The sequence below is a fragment of the Ornithodoros turicata genome, chromosome 1, assembly GCF_037126465.1.
Source record: "Ornithodoros turicata isolate Travis chromosome 1, ASM3712646v1, whole genome shotgun sequence".
Taxonomy (NCBI): domain Eukaryota; kingdom Metazoa; phylum Arthropoda; class Arachnida; order Ixodida; family Argasidae; genus Ornithodoros; species Ornithodoros turicata.
In genome coordinates, this window is record NC_088201.1 from 28,805,386 (window position 1) to 28,824,621 (window position 19,236).

The following is a 19,236-nucleotide window of genomic DNA, read 5'->3' on the forward strand; positions in this document are numbered from 1 at the left end:
TGACATTGCTTCTGTGAACTGGAATGTTATATAGAATTTAAACCCTCGACATCTTCAGGCCGCTAGTGATTTCAATGCCTGCGCACACAATATCAAATTCAAAATCAGAATATATCTGAGGTAGCAGGACAATACAGTAATGTAGTCACTAACCCCTGTGTTCGAGGGTCCTCCCATTGGGTTGTCTTGTTCTTGTGATTGACGAAGTACACACGGTTGTTAGGGTCAATCCTCTTCTCTGATTCAAAAGAAAATGGAGTGTCAGCATTCAGGCGTGTCTACAGAATTCAGAGCGCAAGGGAAAAGAAACAAGGGCAACTCCAGGTCCAGTGAAGTATCCAAATAATAGAATGAGAATTGCAACCCTTTCTCACATTATGCTGCACAAAAATTAACAAAATTTTATGTGGTGTTAAGGAGTAACTCTGTCACTACTTTTCTTTTTTAGTGGTCAATATCATACTTACCCCAACCTTCAGGAAGAGGACCTAGGGGATCATCATCTTCCACCTGTACAGGTGTCTGAAAGAGACAAGAAACAACAACATTTGAAGTACAAAATGCACTTTATAGCATACTCCTGCTTGATAACTAAAATGAAAAGAAAGTCCAGAATGTGACACAAGGCCATCGTGAATCTGCTCATGTGTTGAAGTGAGAAATGCAGAAACAATGTTTGCGTAATTTTTTTAAGTCATATTTTATGACTATATCAGCAGCACTGTGGCAAATTATGTCATTTCTCAAATGTGGTTCAAAAGCTTTCAGCTACTTTGTGTTCTGCAGCAAGTCTTGGTCAGGCTCCCATAAATTCTATTCCATTCTGACATGCAGTTATTGAAAAATTGAGAATATGACAGGTTTCCCTGCTCATTTTCATCCAAGTGCCAATTAAATCAATACACGTCATTTCAATTCACAATTCATCACCACCAGCACAAGTGGTAAAATTAAGCAGTGGGATTAAGTGGAAGGAAAGAGCACATCTAGAATGGAACACAAAAAGGTCACTGATCTCGCTCTGTGTCCTATCCTTGCAAAGGGCTAACCAGCCAGTGTTCTTAATGGTGTGAGGTCATGCTTGACTGAAAACACAAACAATGAAACTGGTCCTTCACCCAAAGATGACCGGGCACCAGGCACGTTTTCAGAACAGGAACTGACATTGGAATTTTCATTTTTTTGCCCTCTCAGGGGAAAAAAAGTATTGCTGCCACTTTCCAGAAATACTGATTCACTCCCTATGGAGTCCGCAACTTAACGTCATTTTCGGATTTTTCGGAATAGTATGCAGATTTAAAAAAAAAAAAAAAACTTTTGAGGCATGTTGTTTTTTTTGGCAAATGCCGAATACGAAAAATCTTACTCATGACGTTCTTCGATTCTGATGCATACTGATTAGATTTCAATGAATTCTTTCAGATTTGTGTTTATTTTGCTTGGGTTGTTATGCTTGCAATGGATGGCTGCATCCAGTTAACAGGACTGAGACAAAAGCTGCTTGAGAAGTGTGCAGTGGTGCATACCTGAGCATTCACTCATACTTTGGATTATCACGCTAGTTAAACGTGTTCAGCAGTGCAATGCCTTCAATCATGCCTTTAATTACCATTCAGTTTAGAGCACTGTCCATTGTACCTACAGGTATGGTACATCGGCAACAAAAACTCGTCACGAAATAGCTGTTGTCAATGTTCAAGTTGTCACCATTTAATAACCATTCATAAAATATTGCTCACATGATAGAGGAACCGTTGTTGGCATTGCTGCATTGCTTGAGCCTGTGTGGATTGCCAATGCTGGTAATTCCGAACACTCTCAGCAGTAGGACGCTGCCAAGTAGTAGTCCTAGTGTTGTGGTCCACGTAATACACGCGACCTCTGTTGTCCCTTCGCATTTCCCATCTGGAACAATGTCTTATTAAGCATATCAGAGAGACAAAATTTTTGCAAATAACATCTAGGGTTAGATTTCACAGGACCCTCATTTTACTGCCCTGCATAGCACTCACCCAGGTGGCAGCGGTTGAGGTCGTTCCCATGTTGTGCTTCTTGTGTTGTGATCCACATAGTATTTCCTATTGAACTGATCATACCGAACTTCCCACCTACAAAAAGAGACAACATTGCTAAACACACAGCAGCAAAAGTGATTATGTACCATATTTTCTCAATGCTAAGGACCCCCTCCTTTTTCTTAAAATGAGATTTGCCCAAAGTAGGGGACGGTCCTTACACTCAAGCACGGGGAGCTTAGAATGACAAGACAGACTCGGAGTCAGAGTTCTTTGCGGAGTCGTCGATCCCCCATAGTATATTGCCTTCTGGGTCATTAAAAGCATTGCTTATGGCACACTTCTTGAATGATTCCTCAATCATTTCTGGCTGTACGCCCTTCTACGCATCAGAGACCCAAAGCACAATGCCCCCTGGTGACACTTTTTCTCTGGTCGGTGTCTGCTCTCAGCGGCTAGCCTGGATCCATCCTTCCACGTGCACATTTTCCTCGAAAGCCTCGTTAATGTAAACATCGAGAGACTGCAACACCGCCAATTCACAGTTCACAAGCTTCGCAACTCTGATTCATACAATAGGAAAGGAGGTAGACTTGCTCCTGGTCATGTCGGTCATGTGACACCTCGACGCGGTCGCGTGAGCGGAGTGGGTCCTTAGATTCATGTGCAAACTTTTTTTTTTTTTTTTTCAAAACCAGGTTGGCCAATGTGGGGGAGGGGTCCTTAAACTTGAGAAAATACAGTGTATATGGGAACAGCAGTAATAGAAATAACAGAGTTCGAGGTAACTCGTTACTGTAACTAAGTTCCATTTTTTGGTAACTTGTAACTTAACTCTGTACTTTTGCGCCGTGGTAACTTTCAGGGGAACTCGTTTCTTTCTCAGGTAACTTTGCCAAAGTAACTTAAGTTCCAAGTTACTTTTAACTCGTTTTTCACTTACGTCCACATATTTTCTTGCTTTCTCTCCGGTCCCTTCACAGCATTTTTTGCCATAAAACGTGACATTCAATCAAAGACAGTATTTTATTCAGGAAGTAAGAACCGCTGCCATTGAAATGAAGCTGAACCATTGTGCGCTCACAGGGAGTAAGATGCAAATCGTTCGAATAGACCTCTACCAGATAAATGTCATCATGACGTGAGTAGACAGACTGAAACCGAAACAAATCAGAAGGAGAGGGCTGGGTTCCACAATGGGCACTTGTTCGCTGCCTCCCACTGAAAGAAAAGCAGGACTGAAGGTCGCGTCCCTTTAAGGGACCATATGGTTATCCCCTCAAGAGCGTGACTTTCGGTCGCAACCTTGTTCACCTCTAGCTTCGAGCGTAGTTCAATTCTACCAAATTTGTGGCGCTGTCGAACACTATGACATCATTTGTTTACAAACAGAGAGAGGTCTATTGTTGGGCATAAACGAAAACGATCTAAGCGTGTTGCACTCCTCCGCAGGCAACTCAAGGTCTAACTCAACTGCTCACGCGCGCTGCACCTGCGTAATGCTATTTTGTGTCCGAAGTAACTTGGAAGTAACTCGTTCTTTTTTTTTAAGTAACTCAGTAACTGCGAGTTACATTTCAGGCTGAAGAACTTCGTTATTGACTTAGTTACATTTTTCATACGGTAACTTAACTTGTACAGAGTTCTTTTTGACGGGTAACTTCTCAATCTATGAGAAATAATAATTAAAAAACAAAGAAAAGGAAGCATCATTACCATATTTACTCGCGTATGAGACGCACATTTGTTACCCAAAAACATCATGCCATTGAGGGGGTGCGTTCAATATGTGGGGGAAAATTGGAACCCAGCACTTAAGGTACAATTGACTCCAGTTCTGAGACATCCACGGCGATCTCCCCGGAATTGAACGTCGCGATTCTGCCTCATTGTCACGATTTATCCTGAGATATGGCGATCTCTCCGTAATCAAATGTCGTGATTCTCCCTCATCAAACTGTTCTATCAAGCATGGATGAAATACTCCTCCATGTCTGTCACTTTTGGCGTTCATCACACTGGCGAAAGGCGCTGCTTCCACAATACGCTGGCTGGCGCTGCGCAAGACGATTCGGCCATGCTGCTAAAGTCGGGGTGCGTTTAATGTGCGGGGAAGAAAAAGGTACCAGCATTTCGGTGTGTTCAATACGCAAGTGCATCCAATATGCAAGCAAATACGGCATATTCCACAACATATATTCCAACAACCCCACTGTGACCACGTACGTTCTAAACTATAATAAGGTACAGGGCACGATGAGACGATGCCAATTCCTACCAACCAAACAAAAATTGTTATTATATCGTACGCTTTTCGGTTTACACTTACATTACTGCCATCTCGTCTGGGGAAATGGAACGAAGAAGTCAATTACCCAATTAGTAACACTACAAAAAAATGCGCTTTGGGTTGTTGCAAATCTTCCCCATGCCGCTCACTCTTCCAGTCTGTTTTTAAATTTTAATGTTACGAGACTGGGCTCACTGTATGAATACCAACTCTTGGCTTCTGTGAAGTCGGAGATGTGGCAGAATAAGGCAATACTGCGCAGCTGTGCTAACTTACAAAAAAGGCCCCAGTCCCGACAAACTAGGAATCCAGAACACTGGTGTGTTCCGTGCCCAAGAACGAACTACGGTTTACAGACGTTACATTATCAATTGCCTAGCGTACTAAACAAATACAGTTTTACTGAGGAACGTTTACGTCGTACATCCAAATGCACTATGTTTCGGATGTTCTTGTTAAATGAACAAAAATAAGACAAATGTACGTTTGGTAAATAGCCCTCGGATATACGTAGGGCTTGAGTGCATATATCATGGTTGATTGTCTGTACATATCTTTTTGTATATGTGCCATGTAAAGTTCAATGTTCATCTATTTAGTTGTACTTTTGTTGCGTTAACTTAAGTGATTGATATTTGTTTGATCACGTGCAAGCCGTTGTCTTTGCTGCCAGAGTATATTGAAAGGCGAGGCTAGTCAATTTCCTCGTCATTCATGTGTATGTTAAATAACCATTTCATTAAATAAACTCAAACATAGATTATACAAGATTGGGGCTAGCCTGCTTGTACAGCACAGAGTTATATATGGAGATTGTCAGTGATCTCCAAGTGCTAGGAACACATGCTCTAAATATTGTGCTAATTGTTGTGTTATATGTACTTCTATAATCAGTACACTTTCTGCACGTTAAGATCTAATGTCCAAGAGGGGCAGCATCAATCGTGCAAGGGGAACAAAGGGACACTGAGATGCCCACTCCAGATTCATCAGTCCTCCCATTGTTGTCACATAGAGGCGTGCGAATATTGAAATTTTCTAATACGAATCAAATTTCGAATATCACGTCATGCGTAGGATTCCGGGTTTTCGGATTTATTCAAAAAAATCTGAAAAACACACACACAGGTAAAATTTGATGCAATTGGGATTTATCCTAAAAACTCTCCATTTGTGTGTTCCAATAATCGAGAACTGAGCAAGTAAAGCCATGCCTTGATGACTGGTTGACTGTTTGGATCGTTTCCTTTGGTGTCTAGGTTACCTCGCATCACTGGATAACCCCTGCGACACGCAAGGGTGGCTTTGTTAAACCAAATCCACCGTGCAGCTGTTTTTTGCGACGCATCCGTGTAATGCAGTGAACTACATTCTTGCCTAGATGCAAGTTGCCATTGGAGTCACTGAATAGTGTACCTTATTTAGTGACGCTATTCGATATGAGGGCATTTTGAGGCCATTTCAGCCATTTCCGAGGTCTGCCTGGAAAAGCAGTTTTTTTACTCCGAACTTTGGATATTAACAGAGACACAATAAATGAAAGACGAAAAACTCCAGAAGCCTCCGAACATAATAAACTCCAAAAAACATCCTACGGATATGCGCAAAAAGTAAACTCTGAAAACCTGGAACCCTAGTCGTAGGATAAAGCTTATCTGCACATGTAGTCAAATTATTTTCACAATTAAACGTGTTTCTCTCATGAGGCAAACTCAAAACCATAAAAAACACTTGCACTTCAAAAATCCTTCATGGACTCCTGAACATACTGAACGTTGGTATTATAAGTGCTGGTGAAGCAGACAGAGAGAATAGAAGCAAAGAGTAATGAAGTGTTCAGAATGTGGGACTGATGAGCACATCTCACCTCAAGTTTATCATGAAGGAAAATGAAGATAGCAAGTGCTCTCTTCAATGCCTTCTGCAACTGCTGTGTAAGCGAAAAATTGTACAGTTTCACTGTGCATGCATACGTGACATCACATGTGAGAATGTCGTTACTGACAGTATGCATAGCTGGCAGTGATGATTCATTAGTGCTGTAAAACCGCGACCCCCGACAATGCTGTATGGCTGTGCTTATCACGTGTGATCATTTCTGCGACGTTCGTGTCCAGCGCTTCTTTCATTTCGTCTAAAGCCATATACATCTTGCTATCATCTGTAACAACAGTGCATGCAGTTTCAAATGATTCTGCAGCATTATCGAGTCCTAGCTGGTATTTCTAACCTGCGGTCACACACCACGACTGGAAAAACTATGTCGAAATACTGCCACATCGAACTCCTCGATTATCGCTGTCATCACACACATCCATGATTTGAATATATTGCTGACGATTGGTTCAAGCTCCAAAGTATAGCAACGCAAAAGGTCCCTACTACAAATCGAAATTGAAAAAATGCATTCCAAACGTGGGTTTTGGCTGCGCATGGCAACGGTGAACAACAGTGTTTAGCTCAGCCCCAACAAAATTTTGATATTTAACCGGGATTTTACCAAACTGAAGGCCTCACATGGATGTTCAGTGTGTGTTGCAATCAACTGAAGCCCCGAATGTGCTGGAGACCTCACGATGCATGAAGGAATGCATGCAATGCACTGGCACGAAGGGAAAAGGATTGTGGAAGTAACAGAGCAGTAGTTACATAATCGCAGTTCTGATAGCACGCACAGTCAAAGGGTTCTTTGTTGTTCAATGTGCTCCTGGTTTCACAGCAGTGTGAAAAAAATAGTATGAACACAAACGATTCATGCAGACTCAGGCTTTCAGTGACTGATCTGGTGAAGACTGTGAATAATATTACAAAAGTGTGAAGAGCAGGTGCCTGTCGTTACAGTGTGTGGGAGTGCATCATCTATGCTTGCACTGCGAGTTATGAAATTATGGTGGAAGTGGGAATTGCTTTGGTGCTTCACAGCAGAATCATACTATACAAGGCTGTTTTCGGTGTCTTCCTGAGGATTCAGAATCTAAAGAGAAAACGTTACACCATGAAAGACTCACCCCAATGGCAAGGCTTCTTCTTCCTGAAGTGAACTGTTGCTACTGCAGCTTGTTGTTGAAGTAGGTACAGTAGGGGGCACAGCAGCTGTTGTTGCAGGGACTGCATGACCGTTGCCAGCATGCAATGCACTGGCACTGCCCCTCATTGCACCTCCACTAGGTGATGAAGGGGCGGCAGCACCACTGCGACGAGCATTAGCCCGCACCTGACTAGCGCTCGGGGCTACCTGAGGCACCTCGGGCGACACTTCAGGAGTGTGAATTACAGTGCCACGACGAGGATTTGACTGACTAGTGGAAGGCGTACCTGTTGCTCTCTGTGAAATAAAAATAAGAATGTGGTACACTGGCAGTTGGCTGTGCATTTCACAGTGTAAATGTAAGCAATACACATGAATGTGTTCGCCTTAGTTCTTTGAACTTAGCAAGCTCTCTCTCATACAGAGGCCCACTTTAGTAACCAATTTTATTTTTTCAGTGCAAAAGCAACTGTGACCATGATGTACTAATCTCTTGTGAGCAGAAGAGTGAATTAAGTTATATTGACCAAGTTAAGAGGAATAATGGTGCCATGATGTTACACGTAAGGTTTGTCTGCCCAGTGTGGCGACATGTAACCACTATAACCACTACCTCGAAAAATGTACAGAAGAAGAATAGGTACCTCAGGTGGCAGGGTGGTAAAAACTGCCGATAAGGGAGGGAACAGTGATGTTGAAGATAATGTGCATATAAATGTAATGGACACGTTTAAACCAGAGTTTTCTCCCACAGTGTGTGCACTACAGTGGCTCTTGTAGCAGGAATCAGTGTGTGCGCCACCTTAACCAGCACAATAGAACGTCTAGCAGTTCATTTAGAAGATATGAAGACTTTACTTCATGTAATCTATTATGTATTACTTTGTGCCATCAAAGAGTACTGCCACTACATGTTTATTATCCTTTCACACCAATCTAAGGTCTTGGTAAGAAGCAGTCTACCTGTATGTCGCCCAGTACAATAACAAATAAGTCATAGCTAGAGCCAGAAATTTTCAGGAAAAACCTTTATTCCAAATTTGGAGTGCAAGAATCGGGAATCATACTTGCATAGTTTAATTCATGCAAACTGTTAAAAAACAAACAAAAAAGAAACAGAAGAGTTGTACAATGGCCAAACATATGGCAGCGATTCGTCCCACAACAAAAGTTAGCCTCAATTCTCACGATTTATTTCCGAGCAATACTGCGCTAAAACTTTCCTTTTTTTGTTCATCAAGGCAATTTCAGTGTTTCGTATCATTGTCCGCAGTATCAGCTGCATCAAGCAGCAGCAGTGCTCCAAGCAGTTGGGACCATGGGAGTGAAACTGCAAAAATGTTGCAGGTCAATTGAAAACTTTACAGAATTCCGTACCAAAACGGACAGTTCTACAGAAAGCTAGGGGTGGACTCCCGCTAAACAAAACTCGGTTAAACAGAAATTACGGATAGACGGAACAATAGGGTCACCTTTGGTTGGTTTCCTACATATGCAATGATAAAAAACTTCGGATAATTGAAACAACCCGGTTTATGTACTGCGGGTAAACGGAACAAACTGGGGGTACCGAGATGCCGCCGAAGCTGGAAGATTACCATTCACGTCTGACAACCCGGGCGGAAGTCATAGCCATCACCACAGCCGATGGCGTGCGGATGGATGGCGGCGCGGTAAAGCATGTTGTATAAAACGTGCTTGGATCGTTCCAAAAGTGAGCTTTCTGAAAGTGGTACAGAGTGCACACTGTGAACAGAGTGAATACAGAGAACGACGGCGCAGTGAGGTAGCGTTGCGTTGTGGTATAGGAGACGAAGGGAGCCAAAGCGGGTAACCTAGACAGCATGGCTGCAGAAACCGAAACTGACATGGTACGATGCAGTGCCTGCAACCGGTGGACCTTCATAGGGGAAACCCCATTTAAGAACATGACAGAAGCGGAAGGAGCAACTTACAAATGTAATTTATGTGTCCAGATCGAAGTTGTTACAAAGGAGATGAAGTTGATCATGGAGGAAGAACAAAAGAGAAGGCAGCGCATAGAAGAAGAGATGAAGGTACTTGCGACACAGCTAACACAATATGAGGAGTCGAGTGTAACCGTGGCACAACTACAGGAAGCAGAGACAAAGTGGTCTTTGCTCCTACTGAAGGAGCAGGAAAAAAGGAGAGAGATGGAAAAGGAAGTTCAGGAGATGCGGGCAGGCACATGCAAATGCATGATATCAGCCCCAGTAAATGATGGAGACAAGGGGACCCCTCTTAAGACGGGAAGTGAGATGGCACAAAGGCAAGATGAAGTCGAGGGATAAGACATCCAGGCGCCCAATGGCAAAGATCAAGGAATGCAGTCAAGTGCAAATCAGCCATCAAGCAGGCCGCTTGCCAATGATGGGTGTAAACCCGTACCAGAAGAGTCAGGGGCCAATAGTGCACATGATCCGGAAATAGGGGAGTACTTGGGCAGGGAAGAAGAGAATGGCTCTTGGACAGTTGTGCAACACAGGAAACCGAGGAGACCAGCAGTAGACAACGAAATGCACAAGAGTCAAGAGACAAAAACTGAACGAAGTGCAAAGGGAGACCACATGCCCCTACAAAATTCAGAACAAGATTCACAGCAGACAGCTAGAAGAGTCATTGTAGCAGGGGACTCCAATGTACAGAGAATAAAGGCTCCAACTCTGGCAAGAATTAACTATGATGCAAGGGTCGAGATCCTTGGCATTTCAGGAGCAACAACAATGCAAGTCATGGAGGAAATTGAGGAAAGACTGAAACAGGGAGAGCAGAGAACCCCGGTCATCATCCACGCGGGTCTGGTGGACATCCTTAATGGACAGAACCCGCAGCAAGTAGCCGACCAGCTCACAGCCACTTTTGAGCAGTGGAAAAAAAAGTTCCCTAATGTAATTTGTGGAATCTGTGCCGTACCATTGGTGGCAAACAACAACCATGCAGAAGTGTTGCCCATAATACGTGAACTGAATGAAGCCCTGAAACTAATGTGTGAGAATCTAGGGAACACAGTAAGCCTCCTGAACCCTGGATGGCACATGCAGAACTGTGTAAATGGTGGATTCCAGGGTGTCCACCTGACGCGGGAGGGAAGCTCCGCTCTTGGTGGATGGTTTGCTCGCAAGATCAGCATTTTTTTAGGGATGGAACATCAGAATTTTGGCAAGAGACAGAAGAGAAGCATCCACACAGGACCATACAGAGAAATATACTGCATGGTGGGCGAGGCCCTGAAACATATAACGAGAAGCAAACGAGAGTGGCCACATATGATGTGGTAATAGATGGAAACCCCAGAGGTAGTGTTGAGGAAAAGCAATCAGAGAAGAAAAGGAAACGGCAGAATCGAAGACACAAACGGAAAAGTAAAGGACGAGAGCATCTGAAAATTGCCTGCTTAAATATGCAGGGGGGCCGCCAAGAAAAAAAGTGGAAGGAAATGGCCGACCTACTGGTATCAGAACAGATAACAGCATTCCTGGTCACTGAGACACACTTACGGGGGCTGGAAAGTCCACCGCATGTGGAAGGCTATATATGAGAAGACCATAACAGAGACGAAGGGGAACGAAGAGGAGGGGGCATAGGCTTTATTGGAAAATCCGCAAGAGCGTGGCGACGGATTAAAGAAGAATGCAAAGAGCACATGTGGGTAGAAACCACTCTGAATAGGAGGAAATTGGCAATAGGAATAGTGTATTGGTGGACTGGTAATCAGGAAGTTCAGAATACCAGGATGGCCAGATGCTTAGAAGCTGACATAAGCGAGCTCAGAAAAACACACACAGTCTTAATTATGGGGGATTTCAATGCCCATATAGATGAACTGGATGGACGAACAGACAATAATGGGCATCGACTCTTGGAGATTGTCGAAAACCAGGATCTCACCATAACAAACTTGCTTCAGTCAACAGCAGCCACCCACACGTGGACACAAAGGGAAAAGAAAAGCAATATCGATTACTGTCTTTTATCCAACAAATCCATGAACATCTTCAGAGGGCTAGATATTGACGAAGATGGGGAAAACAGTATTGGGAGTGACCATAGAACACTGACAGTACGATTGGGCCATCACCAGCAGGACAAACAGAAAGGCAAAGACGGACACCAGAGAACAAATCTCTCAGAGGAAGAAATGACTGGACTAATGCAGGCATGGGAAGAAGATCCCAAGAAGATGACAGATTACATGGAGTGGACCGATATAGCAACCAGCCTAATAGAGCAGAAGAAGAACTCCAAGGAACCACCGAGACCCCACCACAGAACATGGTGGGACGATGAAATCAAAGAAGCCATCAAAGCAAGAAAAAAGGCAAGCAGAGAGCACCGTCACTGTATTTCCCGGGGAGTGCCCATGAAGGAGGTAATCCAATCATGGAACCACTACAGGGACCTCAAGCAGAAAGCAAGTGAAATGACACAAAGAAAACAAAAGATGTTCAATGCAAGATTGCTCAAGTCCATTCCAGAAAGTGGAAAAAACGGGCCACGAAAATTTTGGAAACACATAAAAGATTGTGAAAAACAAGAGAAAGCGAGAACAAATCTATTACATCCAGTAGGGAGAAGACCACTCAATATCAGAGAAACCCGATAACTAGTGACACAGCACCTTACAGCCATGTTTGCTGATGATGATGCCAAATTGGAAGGACCATTAGCAAGCAATAACCATACCAACGATGATGACCAAGGGATGCCGAGGACCACTGAAGGATGGGAGCCCATTACCACAGAAGAACTACAGAGAGCAATCAGGAAGGCCCCCACAAACACCGCAACAGGATTAGACGGAATTCCGGCAAGTGCCATGAAAACACTAAGAAAACAAAGAATGGAAGAATTAAGATGCTATTTAAACAAAATGATGAAGGAAAAGAACATCCCAAAGGCCTGGAAGACAAGCTCAGTTTCATTAATATATAAGGGAAAAGGGAGCAAAAGGGACCTCACGGCATATAGACCGATCACAATAACATCTGTCGTATACAGGATATTTATGCGAATAATCAAGAGCAGACTGGAGGAACTTGTTGAAGAAAGAGGCTTATTAAGGAACCTGCACTTTGGATTCAGAAGGGGCCGGCAAACTGAAGACAACCTATTCATCTTAACCCAGTGCATCGAAATGGCAGAAAGGGAGCGAAGGGACCTGTGGGCATGCTTTCTTGACATCGAAAAAGCCTATGACAACGTAGTACACGAAGTTCTGTGGCAGACCTTAAAAGAGTTAAAGATCGAAAAGGACATAGTTGACCTACTTCAAAACATCTACTCAGGGAACAAGATCATTGGCTGCTGGGAAGGGACAAAAACAGAAGAAATTAGAGTCACCAAAGGGCTACGGCAGGGGTGTCCCCTATCTGCACTGCTGTTCATGCTATATATTTCACGTCTGGAAGCAAACCTTGAGGATTCACAACTGGGATTTGATGTATCATACAAGAAATCAGGACAGATAGTACAACAAAATGTACCTGGCACGATTTATGCGGACTGATATCGTCCTCCTGGCAAACACCAGAGAGGAGCTGCAGAACCTTATGGATATCTGCAACAAAGGTGGCCAACAAATGGGGCTGAAATTCAGTGCTACGAAAAGCAAAGTTATGTGCTGGAGCTGGGAAAATGGGCAGGCACCCATAAATGATGAAATGGAAGAATGCAAAATGCAAGGGAAACCGGTGGCGAACACGATGCAAACAAAGTATTTGGGAGTGGTGGTGTCAGCAGGCCAGCAATACTTGATAGAGCATGAGAAGCAATTACGAAGCAAGGCTACTAGGTATGTTGGAATGCTCAGGGCTAGAGCACTGTGGTCCTTTAACCGTTATGAAGTGACGCGTGAGCTGTGGAAGGCTGTGGCGGTGCCAGCTCTTACATATAACAACGCAGTGCTGTGTATGACATCACCCACGGTGCAACATCTCGATAGGAAACAGAGAGAGGCGGGAAGAGTGGCGTTGAAGGCACACAGAACGGCAACAGGTGCAGCTATTCAGGGGGACATGGGTTGGTCAGAATTCGGGGCTCGTGAAGCGAAAGCGAAAATATCATACGAGGAGAGAATTAGAACCCTACCAGAATCGTGGATAGTGAAGAAATTGTACCTTAGCATGATATATAAAGACATTCACACCAGATGGAGAAGAAAGACGACAGGTTGGAAGAGAGAAATTGGAGTAACCGAAAAGACACTCGACGACGAAACAATATATAACAGAAGGGAAATTCGCGACCTAACCAGGCAATGGGCAACAAGAAAATGGCAGAACGGCATACGCAAGAAAAAGGCTCTAACGACCTACGCGGAAGGGAAAACTGAGATCTCTGCGGAAAGATGCTATGACAACTCTGTTGGTAGCGCGCTTTTATTTGAAGCAAGGGCAGGAGTGCTAAGGACCAGGCAATGGTGGAAGAAAATACGGGACAAAACAGAAGACGAGCACTCGCCGAAGACGATGAAAACAGTATGCACCATCTGTGAGGAAACAGTGGAGAACACCGAGCACATAGTGTTGAATTGCCAACGTATCCCTCCAAAGACAGAGGCAGTTTCTTTGAAAGAGGCGCTGGGCTTTGGCACATATGCACATATTAATACAACCAAAAGAAGGCTGGAATATTGGTGGGGGGAAACAAACAAGGAGCACATATAAGGAACTTTAAACTGGCTAGGACACGCAGAGCTCACTGCCATGACCACCCGTTACAAAGGGCACAGCCAACAAGATCATCATCATCATCATCATCATCAGTGCAATCCGATCCATCAGTCACTCACACAATGTTAGGCTTAGCTCGCGTCCACATGTGTCTTCATGAAGTGTATCAAGAAACAGCCACATGAAGGGGTTTCGCTTGCATCAATGTTCCAGATAATTCGGGGACATGATCGCGAGAGCAAATCAAAAACAGAAACCATGAAATTTGATATGCCAAAGTCAACGCTGTCGTCATAGCAGGCCGTGCATTGAAGGGTGATGTGGATGATGCCACATGATACTGACAGGTAATATCGGAAACCTGGACGCGGGAAGAGGATGCGCAGGTTTCCCGGCAGAAAAGAAAGATAAACCTAATTGTAGACGATTGAGATGCGCATGAAATTTTTTCCAAGTCTCAGGCATGCAGGTATATTTTGTAAACAAATAAAAAAATGTGAAGAGAACAGCTGTTAATTCTTTTTTTCCTTGTTACCTACTGTAGTGGAAGTTGATTATCTTGAAATAAAGTTGCATTTCATGAAATCTGTGTACTTTGCTTAAATGAAACTTCTGATAAATGGAACAATATTTCCATTCCCTTGGAGTCCCGTTTAAGAGGAGTCCACTGTAATTGAATTTCAGGTGAGTGTGGCGCAATTTCCGTTAATTTAATCTTTTTGGCTCGACCTAGCGCAGTGTGCTTTTATCAAAATGCTACAACTACCACAGCTGTTGTAGACCTGCATGTTATAGCCCTGCATGTTACACCCACTCATGCTGCATGGTATAGGGTGTGCCCTGGTATCGTGTTGAAAAGAAAATGGTTGTCCAAGAAAACAGGCACCTACAGTCTGCTTGACGAAACAGAGGATGACATGCTGTGGAACAGCAGCAAAGCTAGCAACTGCGACACCTGTGACTGCAGCAGTGACAGCCATTAGCTTTTTGACAAAAAGAAGTAAAGGTACAGTTGTATTTATGGTTTGTGTGTTGTTACTCATTATCTAACATGACGGAAACGAAGTATTGCTTCGTTTGAAAATTGATGTAGAATGTACCCCCATGATTTGCGCATCCTCAACTTTCCCCGCTTTATTGGGGGAAACAAGTGCACAAACTATGCAAGTAAATACGGTAAGCCTAGATCGTAGTGTTTTGCACTGATTGTGCTCAGTGTGTATTATCAGGTAGGAATCAAATTTTCAAGAGTTCCCATAGAAGTATATTGTATTTACTGTAAATAAGGCATTAACCCTATGCTGACTGCAGTGTTCTTTTTCATTTTTGTTTTCTTAGAAATGGCATTGACCCTAACGACTTCTGGCCTTATTTACGTTTTGTAATCATGTGATATTAACTTATGTGAAAACAAATACTATACAGGGTGGTCCACCAACCATGATAGAAATTCATAGTAAAAAACGTAGGCCCAGAGAGAGATGCGGTCAAGGGATTTTTTTCTGCCAAAAACTTTTGCCACATATTGGTAACATTTTTATTTCATTTCAATTGACAGAAAGTTAATTTCTTGAATTGAACTCCGAAATTTCCCAAGGCAACCTAACGTTTTCTTTGCGGAAATGGGTTCCCCGTGGTCATTTTACTCAGTATAGCACATAATCCCACTCGTAATGCAATGGCAATTGCAGAAATAAATTTGCCAAAAATCCGTGGAAATGAGCTCTTGGCTCCATCTCTTTTCTGACGGCTCGTAGTTTGAGTGCAAAGCTGCGAAGAAAGGAGGTTACATTGACACACCACACGAGGGGGGAAAGGGTTACAAGCCTTACCCACGGAACAAACACGCGGTTGAGTGAAGAAATCAGAGCTATCTTATCAAAAATGGTCACCTGACGGCTTGTAATTCTTTCCCCCCTCGTGTGGTGTGTCAATGTAACCTCCTTTCTTCGCAGTTTGGCACTCAAACTACGAGCCGTCAAAAAAGAAACGGAGCCAAAGGGTCATTTCCACGGATTTTTGGCAAATTTATTTCGGCAATTGCCATTGCATTACGAGTGGGATTATGTGCTATACTGAGTAACATGACCACGGGGAACCCATTTCCGAAAAGAAAACGTTAGGTTGCCTTGGGAAATTTCGGAGTTCAATTCAAGAAATTAACTTTCCGTCAATTGAAATGAAATAAAAATGTTACCAATGTGTGGCAAAAGTTATTGGCAGAAAAAAATCCCTTGACCGCATGTCTCTCTGGGGCCTATGTTTTTTACTATGAATTTCTATCGTGGTTGGTGGACCACCCTGTATATGCATGAGTGACACCACAACAGCTGATACCTATCCATACTTATTAATCGCAACTGACCTGCACCTCAAAAACTAACCACATGGCGAACTCTGAAAATATACATTAACACATTAATATAAGACTTCCAAGTTCCAGTACATACTAATGACCAGTGATGGCCACTAACTACTTCTAGAGTAGTTTAACTATAACTACTAACTACTTCATGATGGAGTAGTTTAACTAGTAGTTCAACTACTTTTCAGGGGAGGTAGTTAAAACTACTTCGGTAACTACTGCAATGTATTTTAACTACATCTATAACTACTTACTAACGTTGTCCATCAACACCAATCTCATTCTTTAGCGTTCTCAGACACCTACATATGAATCACAAGCAGTGATAAAAGTGAAGATTTAGTACACATGCACAGCACAATTGCTCTGCACCTCCGTTCTCATCAAACAAGTAGCTCAAGGTAAAAGTCGGAAGCACAGTCGTGCCGTAAAGCTTGCGGAAAAATCGGAAGTAGTTAGCACCTGCAGTAACCTAACTACTATAGGCAACTACTCGAAATAGTAGTTTAACTAGTAGTTGCCACTACATTTCTGCAAATAGTTGATAACTACTTTTTAACTACAATCAGGTAGTTTAGCTAGTAGTTTAACTACATGTAGTCAACTACTGGCCATCACTGCTAATGATATCTTCAACTGGCAGTACCAATGCTCTGAGCCAGAGTGCTCAAGGCTGAGAGCGAGGCACGCACTGGGAAACAACTGCCGAAGCTGTTGTCAGACCTCTCCGTTTTGACCAGTCGGAGATAGAGCAAGCGCTCCAGAGCGCTCTGAGGCAGCCAGTCGAAGATACCTTAAGTATCAGGCACATTCCCCTAAAAATAGTATGGCTCTTTGAGGTGTATGAATTTGTTTCTGCATCTTTTCAAGTCATACTTACCTGAGTAGCTGTTCCATCAGCTGTGTGGTCAGAATCTCCAGGTCGAACACCATCCATGCGAACCACTGTCCAATGCCCATCATCCACTGCAAAGAAAGAAAAAGAATTAGCCATCACAACACACTGTTACCAATTATCATTAATGGAAAGCTGTTACTGCTGTCTCAAAACTTTCCAATTTTCGAAGAAAGCACTCTGCAAACTCTGAACTGTAAAGTACACCTGAAATACCTACCGTAATTTCACGCGTATTAGCCGCGGCTTATGCACGATTTTTTTTTTGTCACGGGCGCTCTGCGGCTTATCCACCGGTGCGGCTTATCTGATGACTATTTTTTCCTGGCATTTTCCCCATAGGTCGATTTTAACGAAAGGGCCGACAGTGTCTCTGGAACAGCACTGCCCTGCCGATGCACAAACCGTGCCTAACAGAGACGGGTCCACATTCAAGTAGATTGATCTTCCTGGTGCATTCCCCATGCATTCCTGGTGCAGCTTTAACGAAAGTGGTGACAGTGATTCACGTCTACTGGAAGGCCACTGACCCATCAGTGGCCTTGAATGAAAAACGCCCAACAAGGGCACAATCCGATATTGGTAGAACTCTAGAGCTGACATCCTTTGTTGTACACTATGCCGACCCCGGAGTATGGACCACAGCATTTATGGCCTTCTCTATAGTCTCCTTTGTCGCACAAATCAGTAGTCTCGTATTGCCCGCGGCTTATCTGCCAGAAAATTTTCAAAACGTTCCTAAAACGCGTCCTGCGGCTTATCTGTGGTGTGGCTTATACGCGTGAAATTATGGTAGTCGCAACCACTGAATGCAGTGACGCATGAAATCACTCTTAAATTATCACTGCACGAAAAGCTTTCCCTGAATTATCAATATTCATAAACTAAAGAATTGAGAGAGCCCACAGTTTCACAGTGCCTAGAGTTGCAAAAATGTCTAAGCACTTACATACAGACAAAAAGCCTTTTTGAAATACGAGCATTTACCGCACAAAATACTGAGAGTGCTACCTTGCTCTTCTGATGGTGCTGGTGCAGATACTGATGGGTGGCACACATTGTCAGTTGTGCCACCACTGCCAACAGCGTTGCCACCAACCTGGACACCACCACTTCCTTGTTGCCGTGTGTGTTCTGGTGATGGTGGGCCCTCGCCGGAGCCTCCACCTGATGACGAGGCTGAGCCACCAGCCAAACCATCAGTGCTTGTATGATGGCTGTGCCTGCAACGAAACCATGCACTCAGTCATTCGAACTAGCTGGTCTCCGCATCATCGCCAGCAATGCGGTAGGGTATTGGTTCTCAAACTTGGTTCCTTGGAACCCAGGGGTTCTGCAGGCAGTTACTGTGAGTGCGTGCTACCATATTTATTTGCATATTGAGCACCGAAATGTTGGTACTTTTTTTGTTCCCTGCACTTAAACGTATCCTAACTTTAGTAGCATGGCCGGATCCTCTCGCGCAGCGCCAGCCAGCATATCGCTCTCGCGCGGCCGCTCATATCGTACAGTCAACGAGATGGAGCACCTGGTGCCAGAGTGATGAACGATGAAGGTGACGGACATCGAGGAGTACGTATTTCATCCATGCTTGATAGAACAGAAGACCGTGTGATGAGGGAGAATCGAGACGTTTGATTTCGGGGAGATTGACGCGGATATCTCGGAATAAATCGCGACGACGATGCAGAACCGTGACGTTAGATTTCGGGGAGATTACCACGGATATCTCGGAAAAAAACGGGAGTTAACTGCACCTTAAGTGTTGGGTTCCAATTGTCCCCCATGTACTGAACGCACCCCTCAATGGCGCAACGTTTTTGGGTAAAAAATGTGTGTCTTACGCGCGAGTAAATATGGTATAAGGAACGTGCGCTCTAGCACGTTACAGTCGCGGCTAAATCCCCACTGGGGTTGTCCTTCGGTGGAATAAAAATAAATCTTGCAAAAG

General features: G+C 43.7%; 1 protein-coding gene and 1 pseudogene across 3 annotated transcripts in view; one reads left to right on the top strand and one right to left on the bottom strand.

Moving 5' to 3' along the window:
- The window catches only part of LOC135377801 (E3 ubiquitin-protein ligase wwp-1-like), a 40,946-nt gene that overhangs the window by 6,850 nt on the left and 14,860 nt on the right, over positions 1-19,236 (bottom strand). For all 3 annotated transcript variants that reach the window (XM_064610485.1, XM_064610486.1, XM_064610484.1), the window contains exons 8-14: positions 18,297-18,508; positions 17,271-17,356; positions 7,314-7,630; positions 2,013-2,108; positions 1,740-1,905; positions 468-522; positions 154-238 (exon numbers count right to left, since the gene is read on the bottom strand). In XM_064610485.1, coding sequence (XP_064466555.1) covers positions 154-238; positions 468-522; positions 1,740-1,905; positions 2,013-2,108; positions 7,314-7,630; positions 17,271-17,356; positions 18,297-18,508 — 1,017 coding nt within the window. The remainder of the gene's footprint in view (positions 1-153; positions 239-467; positions 523-1,739; positions 1,906-2,012; positions 2,109-7,313; positions 7,631-17,270; positions 17,357-18,296; positions 18,509-19,236) is intronic.
- On the top strand, positions 12,450-14,019 carry LOC135378288 (uncharacterized; annotated as a pseudogene).